The sequence below is a fragment of the Oenanthe melanoleuca genome, chromosome 5, assembly GCF_029582105.1.
Source record: "Oenanthe melanoleuca isolate GR-GAL-2019-014 chromosome 5, OMel1.0, whole genome shotgun sequence".
Taxonomy (NCBI): Eukaryota; Metazoa; Chordata; class Aves; order Passeriformes; family Muscicapidae; genus Oenanthe; species Oenanthe melanoleuca.
Genome location: NC_079339.1, coordinates 2,750,160 through 2,769,447, shown reverse-complemented (window position 1 = coordinate 2,769,447; position 19,288 = coordinate 2,750,160). Strand labels below are relative to the sequence as shown.

Genomic DNA, 19,288 nt, shown 5'->3' with positions numbered 1-19,288 from the left:
AAGTCAAAAATAAAGGAGAAAAAAATTACTATTTCAAATTACTTGCATCTAAAACTAATGTTCAAATGATATGCTAATAAATTAGAAAAGGTGTAATGTAGAAGGCCTCCAGAGCACCTCTAACTCTGTTACAACTGCATATTCCCTTGGGATTGCTCCTGAACTGCACCAGGTGCTACAGGCCCTTATGGATTCCTTTCAGCACTGCATTTCCAGGAAATTTTTAGGTGCAGTCCTCAATTTTTAGGACCATCTTACCCCTTTCTCTTCTGTGTGACACAGTATCCTCACAGAAGCTGCAAGAGCAGCTCACAGCCAAACTCCCCCATGCCCAGCTGCAGTATCTGCTAGATTAAGGACCTGGGGAGGAGGGGCAGGGAGCATAAAACACCCAGAAATTTGGCCAGAGTGTGAAACAAAGGCATTTCCTTTCAGTGACTCCAGTCTCACTTAAAGGATGGACTCTCTGCAAAAGGCTTAATCAGTTTCCCATTTACTTCAGTGATGCTCCAAGCAATAGCACATCAGAAAACACGAATGCCTAAAGCACAAATAGCTTTCATAAAGGCTGGACCTGCTTCCCATAAATTACTTCGAAGAAAATTAAGAAACCTGAAACACTGGCATCACCCCATATAAAAATACCAGTGTTACAGTTTAATCTCCTTTTAAATGTGATGAAAAGGAAGTTACCACAACAATCCCTCCGAGGTACTCAAAGGCACAGTGTGCTATGCAGCCATATACACTAGCATCATCCCATATAAAAATACCAGTGTTACAGTTTAATCTCCTTTTAAATGTGATGAAAAGGAAGTTACCACAACAATCCCTCCGAGGTACTCAAAGGCACAGTGTGCTATGCAGCCATATACACTAGCATCATCCCATATAAAAATACCAGTGTTACAGTTTAATCTCCTTTTAAATGTGATGAAAAGGAAGTTACCACAACAATCCCTCCGAGGTACTCAAAGGCACAGTGTGCTATGCAGCCATACTGCACCGTGTAGCCCAGGAAGCGGAAGGTTTTTCCTAGGGCATGGCGAAGCATCCTACAGAGCTGCACTGCTCAGCTGCTCCTGCAGCAAAACAGAACAGGATCATTCACTGGGGAACAACAACCTAACACTCACAAACCCATCTCTTGTGTGTAACAGACAGACAGGAGTAAAAAACCCAAAGGTGTCATGAAACCAACAAATAATAAGATAGGCTGAAGAGGTGGATATAGAAATAAGGCATCAGGTCTTTTTGTTCTGAGTGTCATAACTTCTGCAGTACATCAGCCTGTAAATATTTTCTGACCCCCTTCCCAAATATTCAGGTCCAACTGTGATTAGGAGATCCAATTCCTGCAATGCTAATCTACCTAAGATATACTGAAGTAACTGAAGCACATTCTACATTCTGCAAGAAACCTCATCCCCTTTAACTCGGTGTCTTATCATGAACTAAAATCACTGCAAGATTTCCCTCTAATAAGATGAGTCAATAGAGCTTGCTAAGCAAATACAGTAGGTTGAAAATAAAAAAAAAAAAGGAAAAATGCTGTGTAAAATATGCCCACTTGAAAATAAAGACATCTTCTACATTTCATTGCATTTCACTAAAGACAGGAATTGAAAAGTGCATAGCTTTATTTTCACAACTCTCACTAGAATTTACTGGGAATTTTTACCATTATTGGGAGCAAATATTCTCTACCAAGTTCACTTCCTTGTTCCAAAAAATATGTACTTTTTTATTCACATAAACTTCTCTGGACTAGAAGAGCTTAAACCAAGCTGTGATTCATCATTCATGAGATTATCTGACCATTTTCACAGTAATGACCTGCAATACAATGGAAACCAGAAAAGTCTTGAATTGTGTCATTGGCAGATACAGCACCCAGCTCACTGCAGGATGCAGGACACACTGCAGGAACTGAAACAGCTCCCCTGGAAGGGGAATGCACTTTCAGCAGAATTCATTCTGGTGAGGCAGAGAAGTGGTTGGCTCTTCTCAATTTACTGAAAGCACCAACCAGTGCCTTACTCCTAGGGCCAGACACACTCAGCCCAGAAATGTGACACAGAGAGGTGATGAAAGGAAGGTGGAGACACAGCAGATGAGTTTGAGTTGCAGAACTACTGTGAATGCATGACCACAACTACACTTTGAGAGAAGTCCGTCATCATTCTTAACACTTCTCAGTTCAGGGAGAAAGAAAAATACTGCACAAGCATCCTCTATTTTTGCTCCATGCTATTCAGAAACCTTATATTAATATTTTAAGATAGTGGAGAATTTAGGCACCTGTGGGTATTACAGTGCCAAGAGTACACAGATCAAACTGGGACAAATAAACAGTAACAACATCAAGAGAATGTGCAAACCTCCCATGCCAACAGCTGCCAGGATGTAACTAAAATATGTTATTATGAAACTCCAAACTGCTATACATCTCAGAAAATAAGTTTCAAACCGATTGCAAGGAATTTCCTCTTGGATTTTGGATGACACAAACCTAGGGATTGTCACCCTGGACATGTATTCCTGTGATGCTCACAAGGAGATTTGGGAGTTACTCAGGGAAAGCCAGAGCTCAGAGGGAGCTCTGCCTGCTGCCATAGTAAGAAACTAACCACAAGGACAGAACATGAGTGAAAACTTTCAAATTTTATTCCCAGTTGTCTTAAAATAAATTCTTAATTCCTGAGACACGGATTTCACCAACCCCCATTTATAAACATAGCAGAAAGGATTTTTTTTAAATGCTCAAGCATATCAGATTTTATGGTAACAATAAAAAAAATTTAGCTTTTATATAAAAGCTTTTGACTACTACCCAAGAAAGTTGATTTCAAATGAAGGCACATAACCTAGATTATACAGTCTGACCCTGGCAAGGTATCTCCTGAGTATGGGAGGGTGTTTTAAATGTTAAAGTTCATCTTTAGACTTCTAATATTCATTCCAAGTAACTAAAATTCTAAAAGTTTCCATGTAGTGTAACAACTTCTATTTGATTGTACCAAGAGCAAGTCCAGTTAAAAAAAAAAAAAAAGAAACTAGTCTGTTTTAAAATGAACACACAGAAATAATTAACTTGAGCATCATTAAAATATAATTGTTTCCTCTGAGAACTTTGTATTGGTACATTTTTGGAAGTCATATCACAAGAAAGTAAACAGCTGAAGTTTTCCACGTCACACAATTTTAATACAAAGTCCCATCAGCAGGCAACTCCACCAGATCGACCATAAGACCATTAAGCACAATAAAACAAATTATTTAAGTGACAGGCCCCTTGAAAACTTAATGGCTCTGTAGAATAAACATCCTTATTGCAGAACTAATGGTCTAAAACCTGTTGTAATTACTTCCAGGCACTCCCTACTATCATATAGCAGGTAGCTGAAAAATTTATACTGAAATCAACACTGGTTAAAAAAGGTCACACATCCATATTTATCACAGAGAACACAATTTGGTTATTTTACCACAACTGTATAGTTTATCCCCCACAGCAAATAAAATGCAAAATGTAATTACTATTATCTTCTGCTCCCTTTTCCTCCCATAGCCTATGCTTTCATCACCGGGTTTTGTTTGTTTGTTTATAAAATTAATCACAGCTAGCAGGGTAGAAATCACTTGGAGCCTCATGAATGACATCCAAGAGATGGGAAAGGATTAGTTCTCAGTTGCTGCCAGTTAGAGCGCCAGGTGGCTTTTTCTGCAGCGAAGGTGTTACCGATAATCCCATTACATTGGTACTAAATCTTGCAGACATCAAAATTATCACCAAGGTTCCTTTTCATCCCATCCTTTCCAAATGACTGGAAGTCGCTTCACCTGAAAGAAGTCAAATCCACATGCAGCTGCTGTTTTAGCAGCCAGCAGACTCCCTGAGAATGCCAATTGTGATCCAATTTCGCTGTGCTGGTGGCCCCCTATTCCCTGTCCAATAATACATCTGTTAAAAAATCCTACAGCTACAAATCAAGTTTAATCCTACCAGGGACCTCATGTTGGTCTTGTCTTCCAAAAAGGCAGCAGGTTTTGCTGTCTATCTCTGCCAGTGTCTGGGGAATACTCTTTAAATCCCAGCTCTACTTAGAAGAATAAGCTAAGGATCACAAAACATGACCTCAAAAACCCTGATATGACTATATTCTGACCCAGAGGCATTCATTCTAGGTGAAGATTAGAACTTTGCATAATAAGATTACACAGCAAGTGAATGATATCAAGGGACTATCCATATGCAGCCGCCTGGTTTTCTATAGACAGCCTGTGCTCTGCAATATGCAGTGCAGACGAAACAGAGCTTGGGCTTTCTAGCTGAAATAAAATAGATTCACATAAATTAGTTGGCCATTTCCAGATTCCTAAATCCCCTATTACATCTTTTATTGACAGCTCCTGTGAGGATAGCACAAATGGTATTCTCTTTGTACTCTTTGCTTCTGTACCACTCACACTCTGAGGGAAATGTGCATAGGTTGTCTAGAAATTAACATCTTGTTTGCTGTAATCTTGGATTACAATTAGCTGTGTACATAATAAAATTAGAAAATCAATGAGCTGATTTATCATTTCCAGAAAACCAATGGCATTGTGTAAAACAATTTAAGAGATGGTGCTGAATTTTTAAATACATGAAAATCAAAGCTTCAGGCAGTGAAAGTGTGACTAAGCAAATCACTGGACTTGGCACTAAACAGATTTTTCACTTTCATAAAAATTTTCCAGTCACATTTGCTTTATATAATGTTTTCCAATTCTGGAATTTCATTGAATATGTAGTGATTGTTATGTTTCCTTCTGTTATGGAAGGAAAAACTAATAAACTGTCTCCACTTCCAACCAGACACCTTTCTCTACACATACCTTGCACCATCTCTTTCCCACAGAATTACTCTTAGATTACTTTAAAAAAAATTCCAAAAACCCAAATCAAAGAAAAAAACTGCACACTGACTAGGCCATTTAAATATTTATGTTTGAGCTGTTATTTATATTAAACTATCATTTTAAAACTTCTGCATGAAATTGATGTTAGATGTGCTAGAAGAGCAAAGGGTGTCTATCTTGTTTATTTGGATGCTTCTCATATTAGATCCACAAAATACAAAATGCTTTAAATATTCTAGTTACAATCTGAGGATTCTGAACATCTAAAACAAAACAAAGAACAATTTTCAAAAGGTCCCTCTGTGCTGGGGATCAGACAGAACTGCTTTTTATTTCCAGCTGTTGCTTTACTCTGGAAGAAACACTGGACTTGGTCTGGCAAATGTGAGCAAGCTTGGTGATTTCTGGAAGAGATAACTTTTTTTACACATTTTCTCTACTAGGCACTGCCAGTTTGTCTCCAACAAGAGCTCCTTCAGCTACTGATCTGAAGCTGACAAGGAGTTTAATCCTGTAAACATAACACACATGACACAATTCACTGGTGTTAAATAACCAGAGACTACTGACAAGACTGAGCTATTTTTCAACACAGATTTCAGGTAGTTCTCACTGCTTCTATTTACCTTTGGGAAGCAGCTCCTAACACTTGCACAACCCTGAATAAACTGCTGTTTTAATGGCCAGATGCATTCCAAAGCTTCTCCTCCTCTGCAGCTCCACACTCCTGTCTGCTGAACACTGAAATCCAGACTGCTGAGCAAAGGCATGGTCATACATGGCAAGCCTGGGCCTCTGAGGGAGGCCAAAATATTCATTCTACAGTCTTCTGCAACAAGGTCAAAGCCAGGACAAACACCAAAGGCCTGGCAGACTTCAGAGTCACCTTCCCGGTAACTGAGAAAAACAGGCTGTGCCTGTGTCACAATCGTCAAATAACTACAAGTGTTTATCTTAAATTTCAACACCTTCACTTTCTTGAGACACAGATATATGAACACTGAAAATTCATTTCAGTTTTGTAAGAGTTACAAGCCTAATTTTCACATTAGGCACTAAAAATCTACAACCCTACAGAATCTGAAGTTGCCCATGGCTCATGTGTCCAGCTGACACATCTTGTGGAAACATGATTTTGGAAATACTGCTCAAAGCAGTGAACAGAAGAGGGGTAAGTAACTCCCTTATGCACTGAGAACTAAAAAAGTTGTTGCTTAAAATAATTTGTCATTTCAAAGAGGATGGCTGGCTGGTAAAAACCAGCAAACCCAACAAAAACACCACAAACAAAAACCCAAACCCCCTCCACATGAAACAACCCCTCCACAGTTCAGTACACCATCAGACAGATTATTTAGAAAAAATACAATTGTCCCCAATTATAACCAATACTGGTCTCAGAGAGAATGCCATCATTGAAGAATGCTCCACAGTAGTTTATGAACCCAGAAATCACAAAGTATCAAATCTTTAAACAAACAGTAGATCAAACTTGACAGACAATTAAACCATAAACCATTAAGCAGCTGAAAAATACAAAAGCAAAAAACAAGACCAGTTTTAGCACCGTAAGAAAACAGTGAAGAATGCTTCTGTATGTTTATCAATATCCCCCAGTTATGAGCATCACCTTCTAATGAAATAGCTTATGCACATTCTGCATTAAAAAAATGTGTTAAAAAACAGGAGAAAGGCAACAGTCAGACAAGAAAGTGCTCAGTATTTACATTTTCAAGTTACCTGGATAGAAGAAAAATGCAAATCAAGTGCTTATCACTGCTATTATTCTGCAAAAATGTTGATTGCTTTCCCAAACTGCTTTTAAGTCACAAAGTTCTAAATACACACATGCACATGGATTCAAAGACTTTTTTTCAGAGCAAAATGGTACTTCATGAGAGTTTATGCAGTAAAAATAAACTATAATCAGTATTTTTTTCTTATTGCTCAATAAAATTTTATTAGTTATTTCTGAGCTGTTTTATGTGTAAAACACAAGTTTTGTAAGGTCTTCTCCACTTACAGATACAAGTATAAAAAAGTTCCAAACATCAATAGATGAGTGCAATGATATTCAGTCTAAGTTAATCCCCAGACATCCAAATCCATGAATAAAAATTCATCAGTTTTAAATACACTGAGCCTATTAAGCAAGAACAAAAGCATATGCACAAAAGAGCTTTTAATATATTTCAAAGCCCACAAGAGGCATGGTCTCATTAAAATTATAAATTACACAAACATGGAATAAAGATTCAAACTGCAGTGCAGCTAAGCAGATTACAGCAAACCCCGCGTTCCATATGATAACACACCATGGCCCTCCCAGATGGGGGCTTGGAACAAAAAGGCCATCACTGCAGCTAGGGAAAACCTCCTTGTGATCTCTGCTTTCTGTTCAGCAGATGACAGCCAAATAATATGTTGATTATTCTGTTTGTGCTGCTAAGCTTGTAAGAAGGAATAAAAGCGATATGATCTATTGTGAACTCCATGCTAATGTGTTGCTCCACTCATAAATAATATACTGAATTTATTCTGAAACTATCTTTTTATCTGACTTCCAGGTTTTAAATACATGAACTAAAATAGAAAGCCAGCATAAGCTATTATTTAATTTGATGGTTTAAAGTAAAAGATACAGCTGACACAATAATAAATGTGAAAACTGACTACTTAGTGAATCGAATAAGTAGAGGTGCCTTCCTCCAATTTAGCAAATAATTCCAAGCTGAGGTGCAGAGCACAAGCCTGTATGGCTCATTTTACCACAGACATCCACCCCAGAGAGGAGTTTCACATGAGGGCACAAGTACTTCTAAAACAGAAATGCAGTACAGAAAAAAAATCACTGTATAACTTCACTAGTATTGTCTCCCTGAATTGCCTTCTTAAAAACTATTTAGGTTTTTAGTAAGTGATCAGATTTTATTTCATCTAAATTTGCTCATCTGCCCTTTCTTCCATAACACATTGCTTTTCTAAAATGAAAATCAGTGACTGGTCATACAGCTCCTTTTACAGCTATTCTGTGCATGCTAACTAGATTGATGATACTCCCACAATTTAATGTTTGTGAATTCGGTTCTTTTGTGTCAGAAATGTTAAAAATTATACTTAAAAAAATCACTGTGGCTTGGCAATAGCATGAGAACACCAAGATCAAACAGTGTTTCACACCTCTTGGACCAATGGAAGCACAACTGAGAAAAGCATGAGGCTCCAAGAATGTGCAACAGTTTTCTCAGAAATATAAGAGCTGGGTGAGAAAAAAAAACCTTCATTACCTTTCTTTCTCTGCTACGGACACAGTCACAGCTGTAAATCACAGAAATACTGAAAGCATGGCTACTGAAGAGACACACATTCTACTAAACCTTTGGGCTAGAATGCAATTTTGTGTGAGATAATGCTGCTCCCAGATAGATACACATTCCTCAAATGGGATTCCCACAAACACAGAACCTGTGGCATGGAATTGGCAGGCTCAATGGAGGAGATGGAAGAAGCTGAATCCACTGAGATAAAGAATAATGATGGCTTGCTAAAATACAGCCTGGCTACCAAAAAAAAAAAAAACAAAAAAACAAAAAACAAAACAAAAAAAAAAAACACAGAGCCAGATATTTAGTGCTTCCTGATGGGATTTTTTCACCAAAACATTATTTCTAATTTGAAACTATTTAAGTTTCCCTACGTAGCTAGTTGTGAATCTTTACAATGAGTTTTACTAGGTTGCTTGCTTGTTTTTCATTCAACTCTGTAACTCACACTGGAAAACCTAACTTTTAGTTCCTAACTACATAAAGGCCAAAATGACTGATTTCTTCAGCTGCCCCTCAGTGACTAGTTTACCATTCTAGTCAAATTTTTTGAAGAGCAAGCAAGCTCTGTGTTCAGCCCACATCTCTACAGAATTATTTACTGCAGCACACCCTGGTTCATGCCTCACTCTGTGGATGGCCAGAGTGCTGTGAAAGTTGGTGGCAGCTGAAAAATCAAGCTAGCATTCCTGTCTGGAATATCAATGGGAGACAATAACCAGAAAACTCACTGACCAGTACACTGGAAACTCGAGGTTCCATGTTTGTGGATCTCACCAGGAAGTATGAGAAATACAAGGAAAATAATCTCTTCTTAAATACAGCACTAATCTGTATGATGCTTATTAAGACACTAAATTAAACTCACAATTCACTTTCAAGATTATTGTTCTGCAGGTTTCAGTAATATTATACAATTCTGAAATTAAAGAAACATAAGGTAACTTTTAACATAATTTCTTGTCTTCAGCACATACTACTTTAACTCATATCTCCTCATTTACTTCTCGTCTAAAAGAGCTGTTTAAATTTGACAAAGCTTTAATTTTTTTCCTGTTGCTCAGGATACCCAGGAGGATGAATTTAGGTAACATCCAGAGGCTTTCTGAACAAGAGCATGTCATGTTTTATATAATATCATACAACTGGCAAGTCCTAAACACTCCAACTAATTCTTTGGCTTGCCACAGACTGACTGGATAAGCAGTCTTTAAGCTTTTTCACACTGAAAAACCAGGTCTTTTGGTGTCAGAGCTTCCAGGATTAAACATTCTTTCCAGCTGTTGGCTCATGGCCTGAAGATCCTGCACTTTCAAACTTATCCCATTCTAGCTAGTTCAAAGATCAGGAAAATGAAGCCATCTCCTTTGCAGCCATAATCCACGTCCCATGCTGTTAGATACTTAAGAACATCTCAAAAGCAAACTACCTTGTTTCAGCTCCCAGCAGGAGCTCAGCAGGGCGCTGGGTCACATGACTGCAAACCCAGCCTGGTCAGGTGACTCTGTGGATAATCTGATTTTTTTAATCAGTACAGTCTAATACCAGCACATTCCACAACTGATGAGCGAAGCAGCCTGGTGAAGCAACAGCAAACACTAATAAGATTATGAATTAAAACTGCCACTAGGATGTGGTTTTATGATTCTCTATCCCACATGTAAATCCAGCAGGAAAAATATCACTGAAAACTGGTCAGGCAGACACATAGGTTTGAAATAAAGATATCAGGATTTTCCCCAAATCTGTAGGCTACAGCTTTTGTAGAGAAATGTCAAACACACTTGCAGATCAAATTCCAACCTTTTCCAAATGTTCTGATTGCTCTTTCGCTCACCACTGTATTCCTTCCATTTTTATTTATTTCCCTTAGGGAATTTTCACCCAAAATCTTCTTAATCCATCTTAGAATCTGCATTTTGCACAGAGAAGTAGCAGAATTGGACCAGCATGTTTGCAATAAGAGGAAAACAGAGTTTGATTTCTCCACAGCACAGTTAGGATTTGCAGTTAAAACTGGCATCCCCATCTGACCAGATCTACATGACAACATGTGAGTTTTGAGGAAGGAAAGCTGATTATTCTATAGATAAAAATGTTTAAACCTCTCCATTCTCCAATGAGCTAAGCACCACCACTGTCCATTGCAACAGCTTAGCTGACAAGAAATAACTTCCTAAGACACTTCCTGAGCACTGGAAATCATCATTCCCACGTTCCTTAGTTTCTCTGCATTTCCACCCCTACAGCAGGAACAGTAGGAATTCTCTCCCTCATAATGTGCATTTGAGGATTAGGGCTATGTCTAGAATTGCAATTCCTGTAGTCTTGCTTTCTGCAGATCCTAGTGGGGTCTTCTACAACAACTGAAAATTCACCTTTCCAAAACAGGACTTGTGAATATCAGCAAATCTTCAGTATCATCCAAAAAGAGTGAAAAAACTATCAGTATTCCTGAAAATGAAACATCAATTAACTAGAAATAAATGTGATATTAAACTTTCATTAAATAAATTCCATCTCTGAAATTTGTCTGAAATACAAGTAAAGTCAGATCTTGTACCCAGTATTTTTGTAAGCACATGTGCAGTTGGAAAGCTTTATTGTATTAAAATGTAAAATTTGAAAACCCCCCACCTATTGGAAAATAACTTATTTCCACTTGCTTTCTAAATCAGTAGGACTTTAATTTCACTTATCAGATTCAAATGTGACTGGGGAAAAATGAACATCCCAAACAGAACTACTGACATATTTTCAAAGTTCAGTTCTCCTACGGAAAAATTGTATCTACTTCTCCATTATTTTTGTTATATATGAAACAGTCTCTCCTGCTGAAAGTTACAATGTAAGACACCATTTCTCTGTATTGGGAAGGAACTCTCTCTCCATTTCAGCGTCCCCTTCAGTTAGACAATTTCCACCATGATCCCACTGACAGAAACAGATGCCCAAACCCCTTTAAAAGAATTGTGAATTATGCTTTGGGTCTTTATTTTCTTTCCTGTTCCAGATATTCACATCTCATTGTTCACATACTACAGAAGTGAAATTAAACTACTATATTTATTTCTTGCCACGTTTTCAAAAGTCCTTGGATCTTCTCCTCTACAGACACATACTTCTAACTTTCACTAAACAATAATCTACACTTAGAATTAAGTATTATTCAGTATTGCATATCTTAGCAGAAAATACAAAACATTAAGACTACCTCTTGATACTCCTGATAAAAGATCTTGAACTGTCCAATGTTTAATATGAGAAGAAGCTTGGCCAGCAGCAAAAGGAACATCACTTCCTCAGCAAGGAAAACATTATACTGAGTTCCATGCTCTTGAATTTAAATTGGATATGAAGTAAAAACTCTGAGGTTCAGGACTGCCCACATATTGTTGCTGTTTCATGCTGCTCATATTTAACATTAGGGTTTCCCTCCCTCAATTAAGAAGAGACTTGAGAACCACAGACATTCAAAAATTTGTCTTAGAACAACAGTAAACATTAATTATTGGAATTAAAGAGTGAGGGATTATAGTATTAAAGTTTCATTTTTATATTCTGCTGCAGACAAGTGTCTTCAAGCAACTTCAAGCAGGGACCCCAAACATACTCACACACTATGTTACACACAGTTATGTAAATATGCTTTATGTGATAATTGATAAATGACTCGTGTTAATCATAGAAGTTTTGGAGTTTGTATAAACCAGAATACTTAAAATAAGAAAAAAACCATGGACCTACATAAAGGAAAATATATTATTAAATCCCCCTGTTATGAATATTATGTATATCAGCTTGTAAAAGAAAAAAACAAAAAAAGGGTTTTCCATAGTCTGAAAGGTTTTTTTAGAGAATCAGATTCCCTGCCTTTGTGTAATCAATCGCAAACTATCTGCTAAAGATCAGAATTCCCACTTCTGTTTTTATCCACCAAGACCAGATGGTTACATGACCAATCGTCCCAAGAGCTGTCCCACGGAAGTTTGGAAGTTTCTTTGAGCACCACTGCTTACCTTGCAGAATTACTACAACAGAACAATAACAATTATTGATTCTTACAAGGAAAACCATCCTATAAAAAGGGAGCTTCAAACCAAGTTGGGTGGAAGCGTGGAGCGGGCGGTGACCCCTCACGTTTTCCCCAGCGCTGCTTGCTCTGTCTATATAAAATAAACCAATCGAAATTTTGCTGAATATCGAGACTTCGCTTCTCATTTATAACATTTACAAGCACTTCTCCATTCCAGGCCCTTTCCGAGGGGGCTCCGAAGGAGTGTCGGCTCACGGCCCGCTGCACAGACACCCGCGGGACAAGCGGGGTGTTCGCTCCACAGCGCCCGGACCGCACTGCCCGCACTGCCCCGCACCTCCCCGCGCCCGCTGCCGGCCCCTCAGCGCCAGCCGAGGCCCCGCTGTCCCTCAGCGCCAGGCAAAGCCCCGCTGCCCCTCACAGCCCCGCTCTCACCTCCCCGCTCGCTGCCGGGCCCTCAGCCCTCCGCCGCCCCCCGGCCCGGCACGTGCCAACACCGCGGGCTCCCATTGGGCCGCCGCTCCGCCAGCCGCTCTCCCATTGGCCGAGCCCTCCCGGCGCGCCCGCTGCCCGGCCCCGACATGGCGGCGGCCGGCGGGGCGCGGGGCCGCAGCAGCTTCCAGCGCAGGCCCGGCGCCGGCCCGCGGCCGCCCGCCCTGCCGGGCACCCGGCCCTCGCTGCGCCACGGGCAGCTGCTGCTCTCCAGCGGGCTGCCCTCCCTGGACTGTGTGCTAGGTTGGTGCAGCGGGACCGGGACCCGGTGCTGTGCCCCGCCGCCCTCCCCTTGGCGGGCCCTGCCTGCTTTCGCTCCCGTAACCCCGCGGCTGCTCCCTCAGGCTTTCCCTTGCTCCCCGCACTCCCTGGGCTGCGGCAGGGCGGGGCGGGGGGAGGACAGGGCGCGATTCCCGCCGGGATCTCCGGGAATTGTTTAGTTGGCACTGCCACAGCCGGGGTTCGGCTCGGAAAGCCTTTGTGGTGCTGCATTAGCGCGTTCTCCTCTGGGGCAGGTGTTGGAACGCGTTGGCGTTGATTCTCAGTGTGTCTTTTCTGCCTTGCTGCATCATTAAATGTCATTTATCATGCGATAAAGTGCCCTGGTGTGCCGCTGGGTTTGCTGTTTGGGGCTCTGCCTTTGCCTGCTGTCGGTGGCAGGGTGTGGGATGCTCCCGTGCACCCACTGGTGTGACTATTGCTGTATCCTGGCACTTTCCCCTGGGTTGGGAACTAATTCATTTGTGTATAAACAGCGTGGTTTATCTGTGAGCACCAGGGCTGTGGGATCCTCTAGCTCTTCACACAGTTACAGTGCATCTTTCATGTACATACATAGGTCTTTTAGGTTAGAAGAGGATTTTAGCTTTGTTCATTCATCCTTGGAGTACACAGAATATGCTGCTTTTCTCTCTAGGAATACCCTATATGCTTAATGACAATATAAAAGTTGTATCCATCGTGTAAAGGACTTTCTGCAACTTGTATATAATTTTTTATGTGTGTGTGTGTCTGCACTTTCATCAGGAATTAGGATCATTGTGGAGGAAGCTCTTCCTGCTTGAGAGGGAAATATTCCATTAATTGTAATTTGTGAAGTCTTTTAATTGCAGAAAAGCAGATTTGCATTGGATATTCCAGTTCATATTCCCTTTTAGAAGCAGTGGATTCTGCACAGCATGGCTCAGAAGATGTAGACAGCTCCCATGGTGGCAGTCCCCTAAAAGTCTAGGCACCTGCTAACACAATTAGTGGTTTGTTATGGAAACTGAGGACACTTCCCATAAACCCAGGATCCCTTCTACATTTTCCTTGTCTTCTAAATATTTCATAATTTCCTGAGCTTACTAATATTTATACTTGAACATCAAGGGAATTCCTTGCCCTTAGGAATAGCAACTTTTGAAAGTATTTTTAGATTTTTTTTGGGTTGTGGCATCTCTGAAAACCTGGACTCTACATTTCTGTGTTAAGCTTTGGGTACCCTCCTAGCCCTTAAATCTCTGATTTTTGGGGGCTGAGTAGGTAGGCCAGGAAAGACTCATGCTGACTGTAAGTTTGCACTTATACCAGGCATTGTTGGAACAGACCTCCAGCTGGTTGAACCTGTCCAGAATCACTGATTTTGGAGGCTGAGGAGAGACCTCAAGAATTTACCCTCTGCAGCTTTAAAGCAGGCTCAGCTCTGAATTCAGAGCTGATTGCTCAGGGCTTTGTCCAGTGGAGTCTTGGAAATCTGCAGTGGCAGAGATTTTGCAGCACCTCAGGATGACCCAGTCCAATGTTTAGTTATTTTTGAAGGCAATTATCTTTTTCCTTGCATCCACTGGGAGCCTTTACTGTTTCAGCTCCCATTTGTTGCTTGTTTCCCTCCCACTGCACCTCAGTAAAGAGCTCAGCTGTATGTCAGTAGCTTCTCTTGGGTACTTCAGGTTTTCTTCTCTTCTCCAGGCTGAACAAACCCACTTCCTTCAGCCTCTTCTCTTGAATCAGTTGCCCCATTTTCATCCCCCTCCCTGGACTCCCTTCAGTTTATCTTTATTCTTTCTTGAATGGAGGGGCTCAAAGTCACCTGGGCCTCGTGTTCCAGATGTGATCTGGTGAGTGCTGAGTAAAGGGGAGCATCCTTTGAGCATCTGGCATGGTGCAGCCCATCATGCTGTTGATTCTGCTAGTGTTGACTTTGTGTCCTTTTTCTGGGTGTGGAAATGCTTTATAAACGTGTTGCAGAATGCTGTTTATGTGTTTCTGAAACAATATTGGTACTTTTTTTAGTCTTGCTCACTAGCAGTTAAATAATTTATTGTAAAATATTTAATTTTTATTGTCACCAGGGACTGAGGACAATCCCTTTTTTTTTTTTTTTGTATAAATTCCCAATGGAAGAACTCTTCTAGTTTGATATTTTCATAGACATACTTTGTAACAGTCTCGTAGATCTCTGGCTTGGGCTTGAATTTAAGTTTGCTCTGTTCAGAATCTGTAACTCAGATACAGAATTCTTTGCCAGACATGAAGGTACAGCTTGTGAGTAAGTGTGAGTGAGGGAAAGCATGGTGTTATCACACACAGGTTAGTGAGGAGCTTCTGAAGAGAGGAAATGGCAAAGACCCCAAGGAGGAGTTTCTTTCACCCTACAGCTGCTGGCTGGTTACATTGTCCTGGGTGGCACTAAAGGAGTGAATTTCCTTTGGATGACTTTATATTCAAGTTTTCTTTCAATATATGCCTGCAGTTCTCTGCAATGAGCCACAACTATTGTGTAAATAAACCATCATGTGCCTGGTATTGAGTGTTTCGTTTCAGGCTGCTCAAAAAAAGGTCAGGGATATGTTTTGAAAACAATCAGGACGTTTCTCAGCTTGCAAAGTTTGTCGTGCTTCTCTTCATGAGATCTTAAATGTTGTAAGTAACTGTGGAAAGTTACAAACATTGCTTAGATGTTTATATATTCAACTGCTTTAGATATTGGCAAAGAAAAATTAAGATAGCAAAATTAGAAAGAATAACAAGTTCACAGCAGCTTTCTTGGGCAACTTAAAGATTTTGCGTCTTCCTTTTGATTCCATCAGCATTCCTGATATTTTTTCCTGTTCTCTGTCTTTTGTTTAATTTACTAGTATTGTTGATTGTTGTACTATGAAGATGTAACCATGGCAACTGCACTAGTTTTGCATTCCCTGCTTGTTTAAACCACTCACTACATCTGATAACATAAAGACAATGCTCTGACCTGAGTTTGCCTTTAGCAAGCAGGGTAGGTGCACATATGTTACAGCTCTGCCTTGTAGAAACAGTACCATTGGTGATCTGAAAATACAGCTTGAGACAATTTTGGCTGCAATGTTTGACAAACAAATTCACTGTAAAACCAGAAGAGACATTGCTGCTGTCATGGCTACAGGTGAACTTTTTCTAACCAAGGTTTTAAAGTCCTTATTGCTATGAGTTATTGCATTACTTATAACTGCTTTAATCATATTTTTTATCAACCTAGGATTTGGTAAAATCTGAATACTTGGAGCTTTTCTTTACTATGGGCTGTATAGAGCATGTTCTCATTTTAAACAGCTGTTGTTAGTACCCTGTGTGTTCTGTCTCCATGAACAATTAAAGGCAGTGAATATTGGAAGCATACTTTGTATCAAACATCCATAGGATTTCAGATTTTGGGGTTTTTTTTTGCTTTCCCTTGTGGAACATCTTTTGGGTCCATTTGCATTTATTTCCTCAACAAATGAATGGAACAAAAATCATTGGCTTAGAACATGGGCATTTCATGAGTGATTCTAATTTTCTGATAAACAGCAGTTAAAATTGGTTTGTTTGGAGGTTTTTTTGATAGCTAGAAAATGTTTGATTACCTGATTAGTTTGCTGTAGATATTGAGGTATTTGTACATCTTGATTCAAGAGTTTAGCTTAAAACATCTGCTTCTATAACTATGAAATTAGTAGCTGACTAAACACTTGCACTGCCAAGCACTGCTCAAATTGTGGTGCATCATGGCATGATGGCAAAGTGATCCTGTTCTGGTTTTAATTCAAAATTAGCAAATTTTGGCCTATGGAGGAGCAATTTGCTTTTTCTCTTCTTTCTGGGTATATGTCAACATTGCAGATACTGCAGGCATTTGTAGTCCCACTAGCAGAGCTGAAGATTAAGAAGTTGATCCATGTGATATTGGAATAAATTTCTAGTGGAGTTTTTTGAGCTCTTACAACTCTATAAAATGAAAGATCCTGTTTATTGCAGTCCATCTGAGCAGCTCAGAATTGACTTCTGGAGCTTTACATACTGTGCTGATGGGATTCATCAATTAGTTTGCTCCTAACTTGCTTTTAAATCAGTATAAAATTGCAGACAACATCCTGAAGTTTCCATGTAAAACACTTCAGTAAGCTGGTTGCATATGTCCATCTGAACACTTCAGAGGTTTTAGCTTTCCTGTCACAGTCTTACATTATTGTTAAACAAAATAGTCTGATTTCAGGTTATTCCACTATTGTAATTCTTGGAATTCAGATTATAAATCAGTGTACTCTTTCCCTGAAATAAAACACGATTTTTCCTTTCACTATCCTTGTAAAGGAAATCGTGGAGTTATTATGTCCAAGACTTGCTATAAAAGACCTTTTAATGCCTTCAATAGTGTATGTTTTTTCTTAGTGTGATCTCAGCCCAGGTTTCAATGGATGACAATCTTGCTGCCATGTCCATTTCCAGCAGTAAGATAAAAAGCAGTGGAGCCAGGATTTTGCCTTGAAGACTTGGGTGGGAATTTGCTAAAATCCAATAAAATCTTAGTAGATCAGTTGCATCCTTCTTGATACAAAGGAATATCACTTGATAGTGATTAATATAAATTTGGATTGCTCACTTGAGTTATCTGAGTAAAAATCTGCTTGCTCAGACCATACATCACCACTGTAGTACTTGAGCGTGGTTGCCTAGAGCTCTGCAGGATCTTTTCACCACAATGATGATAGTACAGTATATTGTGAAAGTAATTGTAATGTGCAGTATATAATTACATGTAATGTATAATTATTTCATAATAGAGAATTGTAGTAAGTATTGCAAAGGTAATTAAAATGTTGTTCACTTTTATATTTTTAAATTCCCCGTTATCACCTTTCTTTGACTTATAAACTAAGAAAAGTTAATTGTTCTCTAACATAGTATTAAAATGTAGTCTTACTTTATTCTTCATTTTGTTTTGTTTCCAGGTGGAGGCGTAGCTGTTGGAACCCTTCTTCTTATTGGTTAGTATAGAATATATAGATATTTAAAGCCATATTCTAAAGCATTTAAAGCATTTCACTCTTTAATGTATTCATTGAACAGCATCTCTTTTTTTTTTTTTTTTACTGATTTTTGAAGTCAGACTTTAAGAAAGTATGGCTCTCAAGTTCCTTCACTTTGTGTAGCTTTCAGAATGGACTATTGTCTATCTCAAGAATTTCTGGAGGTGAATCAAAATTGTAATTTTAGACAGGCTTGAGCACCCACAAAGAATACCCCAGAATTTTGTGTGAAATCAGGGTGTTTAGCACGTTTCAGGACTTACTAGCAATGTACATAAATTAGTTAAAATTTTGTGAACTGGATTCAAACTGTGTCATCACAAAGGGGTTTTTTGAAGGTTGGCTACCTGAGGAAGATGTGCAATGATAAACTTTTAATCTTTTGGTTGCCAGAATCAGCTGAGAGGAAGGTGATGGAAGCCTGATTTCTGTCAGGGTGTGGACCAGGCACACTGAGGTGATTAAATAGGTTACACCAGAATTCTTTTACAGACCACAGTGCAACTCTCTGGGACCATGTCTTCATTGCAGCTGAGGTGTCCAGCATTCCTTTCTGTTTGATTGAGAGTCCTGGTTTGGAGGACAGGTGTTTGCCAATAAAGGCAGGAGCTTCTCTTTGAAATGGAGAATTTAAACCCTCTCCCTCCTAATTATTATTATAATTTTGAAATTAAGGGGCTCTCAGGCAAAGGGATGGGAATTAGGAATAACAGTTCTTTACTAGGAAAATTAAAATAGCAATGCAGTATTACACAGAACAATCCCAGCCCTGCCAGAGTCAGAATCCAAGCTGACACCCGTCAGTCAGTCAGGGTGTTGGCACAGTCCCATTCAATGGTGGCTGCATCCTCCTGCAGGGGCAGATGTGGTTCAGCTGGAGCAGTGCTCCTGGAGAAGGTGCAGTTTCCTCTGAAGCTCCAGGGATGATGTGGAAAGGTCTGGTTTTCCTCTGGAATCCAGTGGAAAGAAGGTGCCTTGGTGTCCAAAATCTCAGTTTTGATCTGGGTAGGAAAGGCTTGGCTCCTCCCCTGGCTGGAGCATCTCCCAGTGGATGATGGAATTTTATCAGTCATGCACTGGGACTCACTGGCCATTAACAGGAGATATCTCCTGGAGGGAGGGTGGGCTGTGGGAAGATAAAGATGATTGCCCAGCTGGTTTAAAGATGGCCCATGAGCAGATAATGTGTGCCAGGAGATCAGGGTCACTGCCCCACCTGGTTTAAC

At 39.8% G+C, this 19,288-nt stretch overlaps 2 protein-coding genes across 10 annotated transcripts in view; one reads left to right on the top strand and one right to left on the bottom strand.

Annotated features, from left to right (window-relative positions):
• The window catches only part of IMMP1L (inner mitochondrial membrane peptidase subunit 1), a 28,815-nt gene extending 16,065 nt beyond the window's left edge, over positions 1 to 12,750 (bottom strand). For 2 of the 4 annotated variants that reach the window (XR_008840554.1, XM_056491881.1), the window contains exons 1-2: positions 12,700 to 12,750; positions 950 to 1,082 (exon numbers count right to left, since the gene is read on the bottom strand). Coding sequence is in view for 2 of the 4 variants with exons in the window: in XM_056491881.1 (XP_056347856.1) it covers positions 950 to 1,054 (105 nt within the window). In the remaining 2 variants the exon portion in view is untranslated. Of the gene's footprint in view, positions 1 to 949; positions 1,083 to 12,247; positions 12,579 to 12,699 lie in introns of those variants that run through there. The other 2 variants (XR_008840555.1, XM_056491880.1) reach the window with 2 other exon arrangements.
• Positions 12,751 to 12,834: 84 nt separating this feature from the next.
• Positions 12,835 to 19,288, top strand: part of ELP4 (elongator acetyltransferase complex subunit 4) — a 127,410-nt gene continuing 120,956 nt past the window's right edge. For all 6 annotated transcript variants that reach the window (XM_056493594.1, XM_056493593.1, XM_056493592.1 and 3 more), the window contains exons 1-2: positions 12,835 to 12,999; positions 17,985 to 18,020. In XM_056493594.1, the coding sequence (XP_056349569.1) occupies positions 12,846 to 12,999; positions 17,985 to 18,020 (190 nt within the window). In that variant the 5' untranslated portion in view covers positions 12,835 to 12,845. The remainder of the gene's footprint in view (positions 13,000 to 17,984; positions 18,021 to 19,288) is intronic.